Genomic DNA, 16,371 nt, shown 5'->3' with positions numbered 1-16,371 from the left:
CTCCATCCATCCATCAAATTCATCCATCCATTAACTGCATCCATCAATCCATCAACTCCATTCATCAACTTCATCAACTCCATCCATCCATCATCTCCACTCATCAATGCATCAACTCCATCCATCCATCCATCAACTTCATCAAATCAATCCATCATCCATCCATCCATCCATCCATCCATACATCAAATCCATACATTCATTAACTCCATCCATCCATCAAATTCATCAACTCCATTCATCAACTTCATCAACTCCATCCATCCATCAAATTCATCAACTCCATTCATCAACTTCATCAACTCCATCCATCCATCAACTTCATGCATCCATCAACACCATTCATCAACTTCATCAATTCCATCCATCATCAACTCCATGTATCCATCCATCAACTACATCAAATAAATTCATTCATCAGATCTATACATTCATCAACCCCATCCATCAACTCTATCTATCAACTTAATTAACTTCATTCATCCATCCATCAACTACATCCATCCATCAAACATCAACTCCCTCCATGCATCTATTAACTCCATCCATCAACTTTATCAACTCCATTCATCCATCCACCCATCAATCAATCAACTCCATTCATCCATTAACACTAATCAATCCATCAACTCCATGGATCCATCCATCAACTTTATCAAATCAATTCATCATCCATCCATCCATCCATCCATCAAATCCATCCATTTATCAACCCCATCTATCTATCAACACCATCTATTAACTTCATTAACTCCATCCATCCATCAATCATCAACTCCCTCCATGCATCTTTCAACTCCATCAATTTCAACTCCATCCATCCATTCACTTCATGCATCCATCCATCCATCCATCCATCCATCCATCCATCCATCCATCCATCCATCCATCCAACCATCCATCCATCCATCAACTCCATCCATTAACTCCATCTGTCAGTCCCTCAATTCCATCGATCAATCCATCAACTCCATTCATCTATCAACTCAATCCATCCATGCATCAAATCCATCTATTGATCAACTCCATCCATCAGTCCATCAACCCCATCCATCCATCCACTCCACGTTAATTAAGACTATTTGATAATCCATGTTGATTCTTAAAATTCTAACCATGTTACTGTTTTATGCCAGCACATTAACAGTTTTTTTCAATGTGTTTTTGTTGGTTTGTTTTACAGTGTGAGTAAGAGGTACACTTGGTTTTGTGCTTTATTTTTTCTGTGATAAAAAATAAAGCTTCACTTGGCATTTTACCATGACATTAGTATCACAAGCATTTCACTAACCAAAGCTCTGAATTCACTGTGTTAAATTCCACCAGATTACATTCTCTATGTATTCCCTAAAGTATAATACTTCAATATATACCCGCAATTATGCTGGAGAAAGCCTCAGATTAAGTTTTTGCCATTATTGGTGATCTGCTGAAAGTAGATTATTCTAATAAGTTGTTTTACTGTGAAGAGAATAGTGTATTTAGATGTTCACAGTTTAATGGATGTTACTCCCATGATTCATGCCAAGCATCATGGAGTGTAGGAAGAAGGTGGTTAGAATGTCTATGTGACTCACCTTCTGCTGTCCAGCCCAGTCCTGGCTGTAGGAGAAACGGTTGCGTCGGCGCTGTGACTTCTCTTTAGTTTGGATGATGCCATCTTTCTCAAACTGCACCAGACAGTGTTCCGGATCCCATGGCTTAGTGCTGAGAACATAATTTGTATGAGAAGATAATTATTGAAATGCTGACAGATTCTTGGATTTGTAACCAAAGGAAATTATGATATCTGTGAATTACACTTCAAAGACACACACAAAATTAAAATTAAGTCATAATTCATTCACCTACGTGTCTTTTTAATCCCGTAATTAATTTATCATTGGAACAATAATGAAGATATTTTAATCAGATCTGAGCGATTACTGTCACTGAAAATCTATTTTAGCCAAAACTGTTGTCATAAAAGACATTTAAAACAATCCATTAAGAGATTAAGAGTTGAACGGTTTAATCAAATGTTTGCTTACTAAAACTAAGACTAAATCTATTGGTCAAAAAACATTTGTCAAACACATCATTCAAGCACATAATTATATACACTGTAAAAAATAATGGGTTTCACACATTTCCTTCATGTTGTCCCACTAATTTAAGAGGATCTAAATGTAAGCATAAAAATAGCATAATATGTTTTCAGGTATTTGAGAAATATGCTAATTGAACATTCAGATGTTTATCTGAAAAACAATGCTGAAGTCAGATATTTTGCACGTGCCTGAACGTCTGCCTTTCTTTTGGTCAATTACAAATCTAATGCCAGATAACCAAATTTTCAGCACCCCGGGTTGCCTTTTTGGAAAAAAACGTATTTCACTCATTCATTCAGCCTGGAAGGCTCTCAAAGTGTGCGTCCGTGACCGAAATGCGACCTCCGGTGGACTGTAACAGCCTCCAAAATGAGACGCAGATTCAGACTTCCCCATGAGGTGGTTATTAATTTTAAAATAATATAAATATTATGAATGTGAACATTAGGTGAGCAGGTTACATTGTAACCCCGTGTCCTAACAACACGCTACGTGATGAGATAAGCAGTGATAAACAATTTGGCTGTTTGCACCAGATGAAACAATAGAAATTTAAAATTCAGAAGCACAGAATAGTGCACTTACTGCACTCCAACAAAATGTTAAGGTTTATAATCTAATTAATACATATTAAAAATCTTTAACATTATTAAATGTAGACGCTGAATCACTAATATGTGTTGACTTGCACTAAGTCACAGTTCTGAAGTTTAATTTCAAATGGTTTATTTTATTTTCAAGATCTGAGGTCTATCTACTACATATAATAAGTATAGCTATAAGTATAGTACAACTATCTGCTGCTGCTTTAAGTTTTATGTCAATAAATGTCATGTCAAATGACATTCACACTTGCATTCTTAGCATTTAGCACTGAATAAAGCACATGAGGTATTCCTGAGGTGATCACAGTTTATCGTGTTGTTTAGATGCTAGAAATAAAATAAAAATGTCAGGTGTTGGTTAGAACAAAAACTTCTTTTAATATGGGAAATATTCCTTCTATCGCGTGCCGTTGCTATTATTTAGAACATGACTTAAATCAGCCTTAGGCTCAATAGTCAGGCTTGCTCCTGTCAATCTGGCAACCTGCGCTTGCGTGTGTTTTGAACCAGGCATGCAATACCTAGTTCAACCACTGGGTGTCAAACTTACTTTATGAAATGTGTTGTCTTAATTTATTTTAAATAGTTCGAACAAGCAGCGAAAGTAATTATTTGAGTCAAAAAACATAAAAAAATACATCATAAACAAAACATTTTTAGCATTTCCTAATTTGCCAAAAAATATATATATACTATACTACAGTATATATAAAGAAAACTATAAATAAAGAAATGAATGTAGCACAGTGAACATACTCGGCATGTTTGTAGTGCCACTCATTGGTGTCAGCATTAAGAGTGAATAGTCGTGGGTTCCAGGCTCGCTCGGCTCTTTCTCTGGCTTCCTGCCGCTGAGCCTCTTCCAGCACAAACTTCTCCTGGGTGGCTCTGTTCTGGTCTTTATCATTAATTGCCCGGGTCACATGCTGCCACAGCCTGGAGGAAAAACACACCAACAATTTTCCACTATGAGCTTTAGATCTTATAAAAGCCATTATTGTTTAGTCATATAACACACTTTTACAGCTCTTTGATGTGTAATAATTTAACCAGAAAGTTGAGGTCATTCTGAATGACGCCTATTATTTACAAAGTAGATTTCCAGGTCAAGATGCAGGAGATCTAAGAGGGATTTGTAGTTTTACTTTTTAATAGTTGACATTAGTAGCTAGCACATACTGGTAAATGCTGTAATTACACCAGCTAGGCCAATTGAAAACAATTATGAAAATTAAATATTTAAATTACAAAAGGTAATGAAAAAAATATGCAACGTTGATTCAGACACTAGATTTGCTAGTGGATAAAGGACACTATATTTAGTTTATGTATGTTGGGATAGCAAAATAAACTGACTACACACAAAATAGAAATTATGAACGGTAAACAAAGGCGATCGTGCTACCCACTGCACCACCATGACACCCACTGGTAGTTGTTTAAGTGTCATATTAACAGTTGTCTGTAATGTTTTTACTTTATTGTAACACAATATACTTTACATTTGTATCTAAAACATCTTACATGGTCAAGACAAAGTTCCGACAAAACTTTACTTTAAGATCATATTTTATTACCAACTTTTAAACTCATTTGAGAAATGTTGATGGTGTCTAAATACATTTTGGTTTGGCTAAATACAGAACAAACAACTGTTTTCCAAGGACTTGACTAATTAACTGAACTTGCCTATAACCCAATTACCCAGTTAAACCTTTAAACTGCGCTTTAAGTTATAAAAGTATTAGTATCTCGGTTTCAGTGTATAAAACTCAAATAAATTGCATTGAACTCAGATCTTTCATTTTAAATGCTAGTTAAAGATAGCACAATTATTGTATTATCTTTAAATAGATAATATCTTTAGATAACACAATTATTGTGCTATCTTTAACTAGCATTTAAAATGCTGTACGTATTGTCAATACCTCTTCACATATTAGTTTTTGGAAATCAATTTGAAATCCAATATCAATTTGAAATTCATTCAGTCAATCTCTGGTTCTGGCGGGAGCACTTTTAGTGTACCTTAGCACAGATCAATGAATTGGATTTAACTATTAGCATTTCGCTCAAAAAGCAATTTTAATAGTAGTTTTGAAAATTATTCTATTTAAAGGTTGACTCTTCTGTACATCGTATACTAAGGCAGATTAAAAAATGTTGCTATTTTCTAGGCTGATATGGCTCTTATTCTACCTTAGTAATCAAGGGACTTTACTGTCATATGCAAGTACAAATGAGTCAAGCTTTGATTAAGAAAATTATCAAATATCTTTTTTGAATTTTTTGAATGAGATGCTATGGATCTAATCCGATTTAGTGATTTATGCAAAGATAAACTAATCTAAGCTAAGCTAAGAGTGCTCCTGCTAGATCCGGATATATCCAATATATAGATTTAAAAATGGTAAAATTCAACTGTTTAACTCTAGAAAACCTGTAAAATGAGTCTATTTAAAAACAAGCGGAGTGTTCCTTTAATAGTCTTTGGCCAATAAGGTCTAAACGCAGGCACTAATCTTCAGCACAAGGGTAGCTCCAAAAACTCATACCGGAAATCCTTTCAGATTTTAAAATAAAAGATTAGACGCTAACAAATCTCGATCTATATAAATCTTGAACAAACAATGATCAAATAATAAATTTGACCATAAATCTGATTTAACAATTAAACAGCAACTAGGGAACAATGGGAACTACATACAAATCTGCTGTTACACTTTCCATTTGAGTTTTGTTTAAAGGGATAGTTCACTCAAAAATGAAAATTCTATCATCATTTACTGAACTTTCACCTGTTCAAAACCTATTCGTCTTTCTTTCTTCTGTTGAACAAAAGAAGGTATTTTGAAGAATGATGGTAGCCATCACCCATTGACTTTTTATAGTATTTTTTCTTTACTATGGAAGTCAGTGGGTGCCAGCAACCAGCATTCTTCAAAATACCTTCTTTTGTTCAACAGAAGAAAGAAAGTCGAATAGGTTTAAAACCACATGAGGTAGAGTGAATAATGAGGTCATTTTAATTTGTGAGTTAACTATCCCTTTAATGTATTTAAGGAGTTAATGTAACTTTCTAATAAGCAAAATTAACTCTTAGTAATATTTGAGTAAAACACACAGTACTTGTCTCATTTATTAAATTTTATTTCTATGTTTTACAGTGCAGAACTACTAATTATAATATGGTAAATCACAAACAAAATAAGATATGAAAAATCCACTTTGTTATAATGACTAAGTGTTTCTGCACCTCTCAGACTCGAACGCCTCCTGCTGGTCCATCGGCACCACTCGTTTCTTCAGCCTCTGTCTGCGTATGTCTGGACCAGGGTTCCACAGCACCTCCTGGTGGCCAGTCTTCTTCTCTATCAGGTGCACTTTGCTGTCCTGGGGAATGATTTGGATTTCAAACACAACTGCGAAATGTGCTGAAAGCAATGTCATAGGAAATCTTGTAGTCTGTTATAAAGTTAATTGTTTTGTCTCTAATCTTTAAAGATACACTTGAAGGATTTCATATTATTATTATTATTATTATTATTATTATTATTATTATTATTATTATTATTATTATTATTATTATTATGGACCCTTTTCATATTTCCGGGTTTCTCAAAAGTGAAAGTCGTCATAGTTTGAAAAACTTAGAGCACAGTGAATGGCAGAGTACAACAAATAATTTTTTACTAATAAAAGAAACAAATAAAATTCTACTAATTCAACTAATAAAAGAAAAACTTGACGATGATGTTATAAAGACTTTTAAAAAAAGCAAAAAAAGCAAAGCAAAGATGACATACTACATACACAAATAAATGTTCATACCTTTTTTTAAAAATTTAAATATTAAAAACTTTCAAGGATTTAAGATACTGATGTAATAGGCTTGTTAAAAGGGTTTATTATTTAACATAGTGATTCAGTCTTTTTTGGTGACTCTTTTAATATGTAAATATGTGAAATGATTCTTACCCAGTGTCCTTCTACTGTAGCCAGAATATCCTCCCCGATACGGATCTTTCCAGAAATCTGGTTAACATTACAAGAGCTGCCAAGAAAAGGCTGGGGAACAAAAAAAATGACAGTTGTAAGATTTCAGAAAAAGAAAAGAAAAGAAAATGTTATGTTATTTAGACTCCAAAATACCTTCAATTTGAATTCAAGTTCTGTATAACATTGAGTTTTTTCACACTCAATGGTGATTTTCCCACCAAGCTCCAATGTCATTGTGCCATAAAGAATACCTGTAAGAGACAATTTCCCTTTAATAGGGTTCTACAAAACGATTAAAAGTTGACCGTGTTATAATCAAAAATAAATTATGGATCAAAATGATTGATTTTTCTTTTACGCCAAATATGATTTCAATACTATGTAAATATCATGTTTCATTAAAAATTTTGTACAATTCTTACTATAAAATGCTTACTTTAAAGATAGTTTTCTCAATATTTATAAATTTTTCTCCTATTTTTAAATACTTGTATCTCAGCCAAATATTGTCCAATGGAAAGCTTATTTATTCAGCATTCAGGTGATCTATTTAAAAAAAGACATTTCTTACATATTTATTATATTGTTTATTGTCATTATAATATTGAAAAAAGAAAGTAAGAAAAAAGACAATATTGTCATGTGGCTTTGGAATGCAAAATTAATTAAATATACAGCAGGGAAAATAAGAACATCTCACCATCTCACGTATTGAACATCTAACCATTTTTCTCAGAAAACATATTTCTAAAGGTGGCATTGACTTTAAATTTTCACCGAATGTTGATAACAACCAAAAAATGCAATAAATGCAAGATATGCAAAGAAAACAAATCTAATTCGTTTACAAATTAAGTTATGCATAATAAAATGAAATGACACAGGGAAAAAGAATTGAACACATGAAGAAAGGGAGGTGTAGAAAGGCAGTGAAAGCCCAGAGAGCAGCTGAAGTCTCTCAGTAGTTCTTCAGCAACGCTCTGCCCTTTATCATTGTAAATTAATATTAGCTGCTTCAGTCCAACATCTACATTATTAGCATAATGAGATGAAACCAGCGTGGACATTTCAGCAAGACAATGATCCAAAACACAGCCAAGGAAACTCTCAAATGCTTTCAGAGAAAGAAAATCAAGCTGTAGAATGGCCCAGCTAATCACCTGACTTGAATCCAATAGAGAATAGGACATAAAGATCAGATCTAGAACCATCTAGATTTTTACACTCTGTTGAAGTCTGGACACCTGAGCAATTTATGTGACTTCATTCTCCATATGAGAGGCGTCTTTAAGCTGCCATCACCAAAAAGCCTTTTATATAAAGTGTTAAAAACATTTCAGTAGTTCAGTACATTATCCATGTGTTCTTTTATTGTTATTACACATAACTCATTTTTCAGATTTTTTTGTTTTGGTTCAATTCCATATCAATAGCTCCTTTAGAAATGTTCAATACTTATTTTCTCTGCTGCATTTAATTATGTATTTTTGGTGCACTTTTAAGGCATAATTAAAAAAAAAAAAAAAGAAAGCACATGGTTTTAAATATGAAATGTAAATTCTAAACGATTCTCATTACCTTTACAGTGAGCGTATGGCATTGTGATGATATACTCTTCATCTCGGGTCAGAAACAAGAGTCTGGCCTTTCCATCTAATATTGCAGACAATGAGTTCCCTAAAAAAAAAGTTATAAGCAGCATCGCATGAAACATCACAAGAGGTTGTGTATTAAAATCACTTTATGTCTACTTTCATACTTCAGCATGAAAGATACATTTACTGTATATATATACCATAAAATTTTGATTTGGCCAGAATGCTTCCACTAATGCAGAATCCATCTTTTTTATTGCTGATGTAGAAGGCTGAAACTGGAGGGTGATGAGAAACCTGAAAGTACAAAAGTGAAGTGCTTATCAGACGAGCTTATCGCTTTCCTGTGTTTTGCAAACAAAGATTGTAGTCATGTTCGCAATGTATGCACAGTAGGACAAATGTCATGCAGAGTAAACACAGATCATTGCATCAAAAAATGTCATATGATGTTTTATGGGGGTGGCACGGTGGGTCAGTGGTTAGCACTGTCGCCTCACAGCAAGAAGGTTGCTGGTTCGAGCCCCAGCTGGACCAATTGGCATTTCTGTGTAGCGTTTGCATATTCTCCCCATGTTCGCGTGGGTTTCCTATGGGTGCCCTGGTCCCCTGGTTTCCCCCACATTCCAAAGACATGCACTATAGGTGAATTGCTTGAACTAAATTGGCCATATTGTATGAGTGTGAATGAGTGTGTGTGTGTGTGTGTGTGTGTTTGTGTGTGTGTGTGAGTGTGCGTGTGCGCGTAGCGCGCTTGTGTGTGCGTGTGTGTGTGCGTGTGTGTGAGTTAATGTGAGCATGTATGGGTGTTTGTAAGTACTGGATTGCAGCTGGAAGGGCATCTCCAGCATAAAACATATGCTGGAAAGTTGGCGGTTCATTCCGCTGTAGCAACCCCTGATAAATAAGTGACTAAGCTGAAGAAAAATTAATTAAAGCTTTATGTTTACATGCTTTAGGGGTCGTTCAGACAGAATGCACTTTTTATCTATGCACTATTAATTGATTGGATTTACAGAACTGTATATTACAAGGTTATTTGGACACAGCCCCTTTAAGAGCTTGTAAAGCTTTAAGAGATTTTCTAATTGGTCCACTGCTTTGGAGCTGACTTTGATCAAATTGATGAGTATAAAAATTGAAGTTTTTTAACTTGACACAGGGTCTAAAAAACTTGCTGCTTTTGTTTGAGGAGATGCAAAATATGTGGGACCATCAGATGTCCAGTGAGCATGTGTTTACATAGAAAAATAATGTAAAAGAAGTTCATTGGACTTAAAAATCATGTTCTGTGTGAATTGCCCCTTAATGTAAAAACATATTGCTTGCATCATTCATTCATTCATTCATTCATTCATTCTTTCATTCAGCTTAGTCCCTTATTTATCAGGGGTTGCCACAGCAGAATGAACCGCCAACTTATCTAGCATATGTTTTAATGTTTATGATTCCAGCAGATGCCCTTCCAGCCGCAGCCCAGCACTGGGAAATACCCATACTCTCTTCCATTCACACACATACACTATTGCCAATTTAGCTTATTCACCTATAGCGCATGTGTTTGGACTGTGGGGGAAACCAGATCACCCAGAGGAAACCCACGCGAACACAGGGAGAACATGCAAACTTTCCACAGAAATGCCAACTGGCCCAGCCAGGGCTCAAACCAGTGACCTTCCTGCTGTGAGGCAACAGTGCTAACCACTGAGCCACTGTGCCGCCCCTTGCTTGCATCATATTGCTTCTTTTTGATAAATGTTTTAAAATGCCACTCGGTTTAATAAAAGTCTTTGATATTGCACTGAATAAAATGTACGAGTTAATAAGAAGTCCAAACACTTAATTCTAGTCTTACCTGCTCGGCCATGTAAAATGTACAGCTGTCTGTTTGTGGATGTAGCCAGCAGCATCGAAACATCTCTCCTAGAATAGGATTGTAAGGTTTTTTCAGCCCCTGAAAAGTATAAGAAATGCATGTTTGTAAATATAAACCTAATTATGTTTATTTTAAAGAATTTAATACAGTACTTCTGTTTAAAAGTGACCATTCAAGCATTTAAAGTGTTACGAAAAGACTAATAACTGCTCTTAAAACATCTGTTTTAAGCAGAACTACAACTGCATTCTACCACTACTGTACTGTCTGCCTGATATGCTGAAAATGCTACACAATCTGAAATTGAAAACCCCTGTGAAAAAAAACAAAAAAACAAAACAAAACAAAAAACAGGACCCCCGCTTCTCTCCCCCACCACACCATACAACACCCTCAAAACATTATGCAATTCTGAGTGTGCCTCACACTGGTGAGTGGGCTTGACAAACCACCTGCAGGAAAATCTCTCTGACACTTGCACCGGACACATTCTTACAATCACTCCATATTTATATATATAAAAAACACTGCATTTATGAAGTGTGCTTCACACAGGTGAGTGGCCTTGACAAACTACCTGTAGAAATACTCTCTTCTCAAAAAAAAAAAACCTCTAACTCTGCCCCCCTAAATCTAGCACTTAACTTTCTGAGCACTAACAGTTCTTCTGTATAATTAGCACTTCTTATGTGTATTGCCTCTTCGTGTAACATTTTTGTAATATTTGTAATATTTTTAAAATGACTAAATGGAAATGGAAATACTGTTATGGTTTTTTTCTTTCATCCACGTAAAGCTGCTCTAACAATCTATATTGTAAAAAGCACTTTAGAAATAAAAGTGACTTAACTTGACTTAAAAGATCCTTTAAACTTCTTTGAAAAATTCTAAGCAGCACTACTGTCTTCAAAATTATTGATGTGAAAGGTTTCTTAAGCACCAATCTCTGAAGATAATGCAACAATGAATAAAGTAGCAGCTGCTGAAATTCAATTCTTCTATCACAGGAACAAATTAGATCGATTAGTAATTGTTAGCTAATGTATTTGTAAACAATGAACAATTCATTTATTACAGTATAAATATTTGTTAACATTACCAAGCACTACTTTGGATTTGAATAATGCATTATTAGTGAAAAGCAAGCAAAATACAAGCATGCATCACTTTTAGTTCATGTTAGTAAATACATTTACAATAAAGGGGTGGTCCACTATGATATAATATTTTAAACTTTAGATGATGTGTAATGTAGCTGTGTGAACACAAACAACATCTCTGAATGTAAGACGCTTAAAGTTCAATGCAAAGTGAGACATTGGCTTTTATAGAGTTAGCTTAGCAAAGCTTACAGTGAAGAAGTTTGGGGACTACAAAATGATCTTAATGAGATCATAACCCTTCAGGTTACACACATACACCCTGCGCAGCGAAGGGCGTGGCCAGATATGCTGTAATGTTTTAGCAGAGAAAGATAAAATGCCATCCAAACGCTGCTATTTTCACAGAGCTTCTTCTGTTTCTGTATTTGGGCTTACAAAGGACACAACGCAAAGAGAGAAGTGCTTACAGTTTAATTTTAATTATGTTCCAGACGATTATAAAACAGATATAGCTCTAGCATTTCACAAAGGAAGCTTCCAGAATCTCCCAATTCAGTGCTGGATTCGTAGCAGCGCCAACCATAATAGACGAAGCTGTGGATTGTAAGCCACAACCTGTAAGTATTTTATTTGTTAAAATTGATCAGCTACATGCACAGTTTCTAACGTTAACGGTATGTTGTAGCAAGGATGTAAACAATGAGAAATGCTGTTTGGCTCCGTTAACAATTTAGCTACAAATTCATATTTACCCGTTAAACACCTGTTAACACAATTTTCACCAGCACTGCTGTGTCTGTCTATGCTGCCACTTTCCCTGCATTCTACATTTCAAATCTCTCACATACCTTTTGAACTCGCAAAAGGTATGTGAAGGTTTTATATTACTTTTATATTATGTGAAAGACACTTGTCAGATTTGATTTTAGAAAGCATCAGGTTCAGCTGTGTGCTCTCATTTTCTGTCTGATTCAGGCTCAAACTGCTGGGACTGGCAGTATTTACTCAACGGCAAAGCCCATGCTAGGAGCGATCTGCAAATCACAGAACATTATGTTAGCTGACCAATCAGAGCCCCTTGAGGGCGGGTTTTTGGAGGAACCAGGAAATTTGACAGTCGTTTTCATGTTAGCTGAGTAGCTGTATATAATCAAAGTGAGATATATAAAAAAAAATAACGTAATTTTTAACAAATTAATCATGAGCACACATTGCTTTGCACCCTATAAACAAAACCAAGCCTTAAAAATACACTCCGAATCCCCCTTTTAACTAATGGGACCTTTTGTAAAGTGTGACCATTATTTTATAAAATACTGTCATTCCCAACAATATAATTCTATGAAATTGTTCATAATTCCCAATCAAGTAATACATTTACCGAACTTGCCTTTGGTTTTTTGTAGAAACCTGACAAATACCAACGCAGGACCTGCTTCATCCTGCAGTATGGACTCTCCTCCGTCACAGCCCTGAAACAAAAATAAATACGATGATTCTCTATTCTTAGTAAAGCACCGTTTGTCGCAGTAGTGATGCTAACAAGGTGCTTACTTGGACAGCAGGTCAGCGTGGTAGTAGTAATCTGACAGCTTGTCCAGAAATGAACGTGGCTCCAGGATAAATGTTGGCAAAACCACTTTCGAAAGGTCCATTCCCGGCCTCAGCTGCTTTAGGAGTGTCCATATTAAACCTTTATTTTCCTCTGAGACAGTCTCAACCTGGGACGCCTCGCCAGCCTTTAATCACAAGAAGATGAAAAAAATATATATAAATATACCTTGAATTCAATATAAGCCACCTTACAGTATTAGGATGCTGTCACTTTAAGACAAATGCATGGATTCAATATATTGAACCTTTTTCTCGCGGTATATGTTCACTTAAGACTATCTGACTGTGTTCGTGTGGATATTCAACAGCCACTTTGGCATTACTTTCATTGTATTTGACAGTTCAAGCACAATTTCCAATTTCTAAGTCCAAAACTGTAAAGCAGCAATCTTAGACCAGAGGTTTGGATGGAAAAGACTATTTCCTTTTCTCCACAACAACAAGCCCTAACTTCTAACAATTATAATCTTCATTTCAATCTTCAATACCTAACCCACATCTAAAGTAGAGCCGATCTTTAGTTTTATGATGATATACTTTAGACTTTAAGCAGTACTGTGCATGAAATATTGCCATACAAACCCCCTGCCCACCAAAAATTGGTTCAAGCCATTTTGCAGACAACAATGACTGTTAGCCTAACTGCAGAGCAAATATTTAGCACCTAAAATGACCTGTAAACATGTATAATGTCATCATAGACAATAGTTTTAGTTAGCATTTGTGTACTACAAAAACATTCAGTAAGCATTATCTTGTAATGCAGTTCACCCAAAATAAACCTTCTGCCATCATTTCACCAGAGATGAGAAGTAACAGAGCACAAATACTTCCTTACTGTACTTTCGATTTTTCTGGTATCAGTACTTTACTCCACTATTTATTTTTCTGACAACTTTTTAATTTTACTCCTTACATTTTTACACAAATATCTGTACTTTCTACTCCTTACATTTTTAAATCGGGCTTGTTACTTTCGTTTTAATATGTTTTGTGGTGCGAGCTATATTATATATTTCATTGCTTAATTTGAATTTATTTTAACTTTATTCATTAAATAAAATATACCCAATATGCTGAAAACATTTTCCAGAGATGGGCAGCAGCTGGAAGGGCATCCGCTGCGTAAAAACTTGCTGGATAATTTGGCTGTTTATTCAGCTGAGACGACCCCAGATTAATAAAAGGACTCAGCCGAAAAGAAAATGAATGAATGAATGAATGAATGCTGAAAACAAATAAACAAAACAAACAAACAAACCTGAAATCATGTGAGCTTTTAGAAATTATGTGCAGTTAAATACATTCAGTTTTTTTATTTTATCAAAAGAAAAAAATGTAGTGTCTTTTAACGGAGACCTAGAAAGGACATAATGGTGGGGAAAAAAAGTTATAGGAAAATATATTTTTGTTCAAGTTTTTACGTTCCCTTGCAAAGATGTTTTGCGTTCCCGTTATCATCCTATCATTAAATATTTTCCCATACATCTCATATATTTTAAATCATGCTGAAATGAATATAAAAATGTCTGCATTCACTTTTTTTTCATTAAAGATGTGCATCGATCATCATATGCAACCGTTGAATCAGCGAATGCATGTATAAGCGCTGACTGACCCACGCGCTCCATATGGTAAACTGATCCCAGATCAGCTTCTGGACATGCCATTTAAAGAGGAGCTAAGGTGCAGGACACTTTGGGATTTGGGTGTGTGTTTAAACAGACAAATACACTTAATAATATGTAAACATGTCTGTCCTGCATGTTTTATTTTAAACAACACATTTTCTCTTAAATGAGCACAAACTGTTTTTTTTATATAATTTTTTTATATTATATTTTTATATTTATTTCAGCGTGCTTTCAAGATTAAAAATATATGAGAAAAATGGGAAAATACTTAATGATAGGATGATAGCAGGATAGAATAGTAAAATACAGGAGAATCCCGGCAAAAAGAGAGGGTTGACATATGAAGTGAACAGGAAGTGTTTGTGGAATGTTTTTCATTCCCACGCAAAATATCTTTGCAATAAAACACAAAACATCTTTGCAAATGAACGCAAAAACTAAAAAATATATTTTCCTGTCACTCTGGTTTTTTTTTTTCTGTTTTTTTTTTTCTGTTTATTTTTTTCCCCGACCAGCATGTCTCCTCCGGGTCTCCTTATGTTTTGGACAAAATGAAGCATTAAATTTAAGATATTTATTAGTTCCAAATATATAGATCTACAGAATTATGTTTTAGATTATATAAATGAGTATGGCAGCTGTTGTTCTTAACAGCCGTAAATCTAGATTTTGTGTCCAAGTGATGATACACATAGGACAACTTTTTGAACAGTGTTGTTGGACAACGATGTTGCTTGGCTACTTTGCAGCTGAAAAATGGCAATGACAAAAAAAATTGAAATTCTGGTTAGTTTGTGTAGATACGTATACAAATATAGATTGTATAGAAACTAAAACGGGCAGTAGAAATGAATACTTTCTAATTAAGTACTTATTTCAGACAGTACTTCTTTACTTTTACCAAAGTACAAAAGTGTAGTCAGTATTTTTACTTTTACCAGAGTCATTTTTAACATGAATATCTGTACTTCTACTTGAGTAAAATATGTGTGTACTTTTGCGGTCCTTGCATTTAGCTCATTCTCAACCTGTTCCAAAATCGTTTAAGTTACTTGTGTCTGCTAAACACAAGGAAGGATATACTGAAAAATGTTCAGAAGTAAACAGGTATTGATTTGCATAGTATTTTGTTGGCAGTTTTGATATTTTGTGTGTTCTTTGTTTATGTTTATTCAGATGGCAAAGTTAGTTTTTAAAGACATACCTTAGTCGAAATAATTTACTGTAGTTACTAAATTTACAGTAATATCACTACAATATTATGGACTGACAGATCTGCTGTAAATGTAAACATGTAAACACCTTAATCAAACTATTACCGTTGTGTAAGATTTTTGCCGCATATAATTTTTGCCGCATCTTCTGACAGGATAGTCTATACACATATTGCGATATAAAATTTCATTAAAACTACACTCTTCCAGCAGTTCCTCGCATCCAATAACCCGGGGGGGCATGCATGAAATGTTCCTGAATGAAAGTGAAAGTGCCAAACTGCAGTTAAAGTCGACAAATTAAGAATGAAACACCCGAAATTACATGAAACTCCCTGTACGCGATGATGTTAATCGAATTATGTGCTATAACATGTAAAACGGGATTATGAAAAGAACATCCAAAAAGCAGCTCATGTAAACACCTTAAATCATATTGTTGTCTTATTCAGATAATTTGATTACTGATGTCCATGTAATCGTAGTCACGCTGTCTTTCTCACCTGCATTTGTATTCGTGTTGCCGCTGTGAAAATCAGTGCTTTTTTCATGCAAACCCTCTTTTGCCACTTGACATTCCCATCTAAACAAAGCTGGACACTTTCCTAACTTTTTACAAACTAGAGGTGTTTTCACACCTT

General features: G+C 34.7%; 1 protein-coding gene across 1 annotated transcript in view; it reads right to left on the bottom strand.

Moving 5' to 3' along the window:
* The window catches only part of osbpl5 (oxysterol binding protein-like 5), a 110,532-nt gene that overhangs the window by 10,801 nt on the left and 83,360 nt on the right, over window positions 1-16,371 (bottom strand). The window contains 10 exon segments of the mRNA XM_056451533.1: window positions 1,578-1,707; window positions 3,452-3,631; window positions 5,952-6,088; window positions 6,674-6,763; window positions 6,848-6,945; window positions 8,273-8,371; window positions 8,490-8,586; window positions 10,145-10,243; window positions 12,659-12,740; window positions 12,823-13,007. Coding sequence (XP_056307508.1) covers window positions 1,578-1,707; window positions 3,452-3,631; window positions 5,952-6,088; window positions 6,674-6,763; window positions 6,848-6,945; window positions 8,273-8,371; window positions 8,490-8,586; window positions 10,145-10,243; window positions 12,659-12,740; window positions 12,823-13,007 — 1,197 coding nt within the window.

This window comes from Danio aesculapii, chromosome 25, assembly GCF_903798145.1.
Source record: "Danio aesculapii chromosome 25, fDanAes4.1, whole genome shotgun sequence".
NCBI lineage: Eukaryota > Metazoa > Chordata > Actinopteri > Cypriniformes > Danionidae > Danio > Danio aesculapii.
The sequence above is the reverse complement of the archived record's forward strand: the minus strand, read 5'-3'. Positions and strand labels throughout refer to the sequence as shown.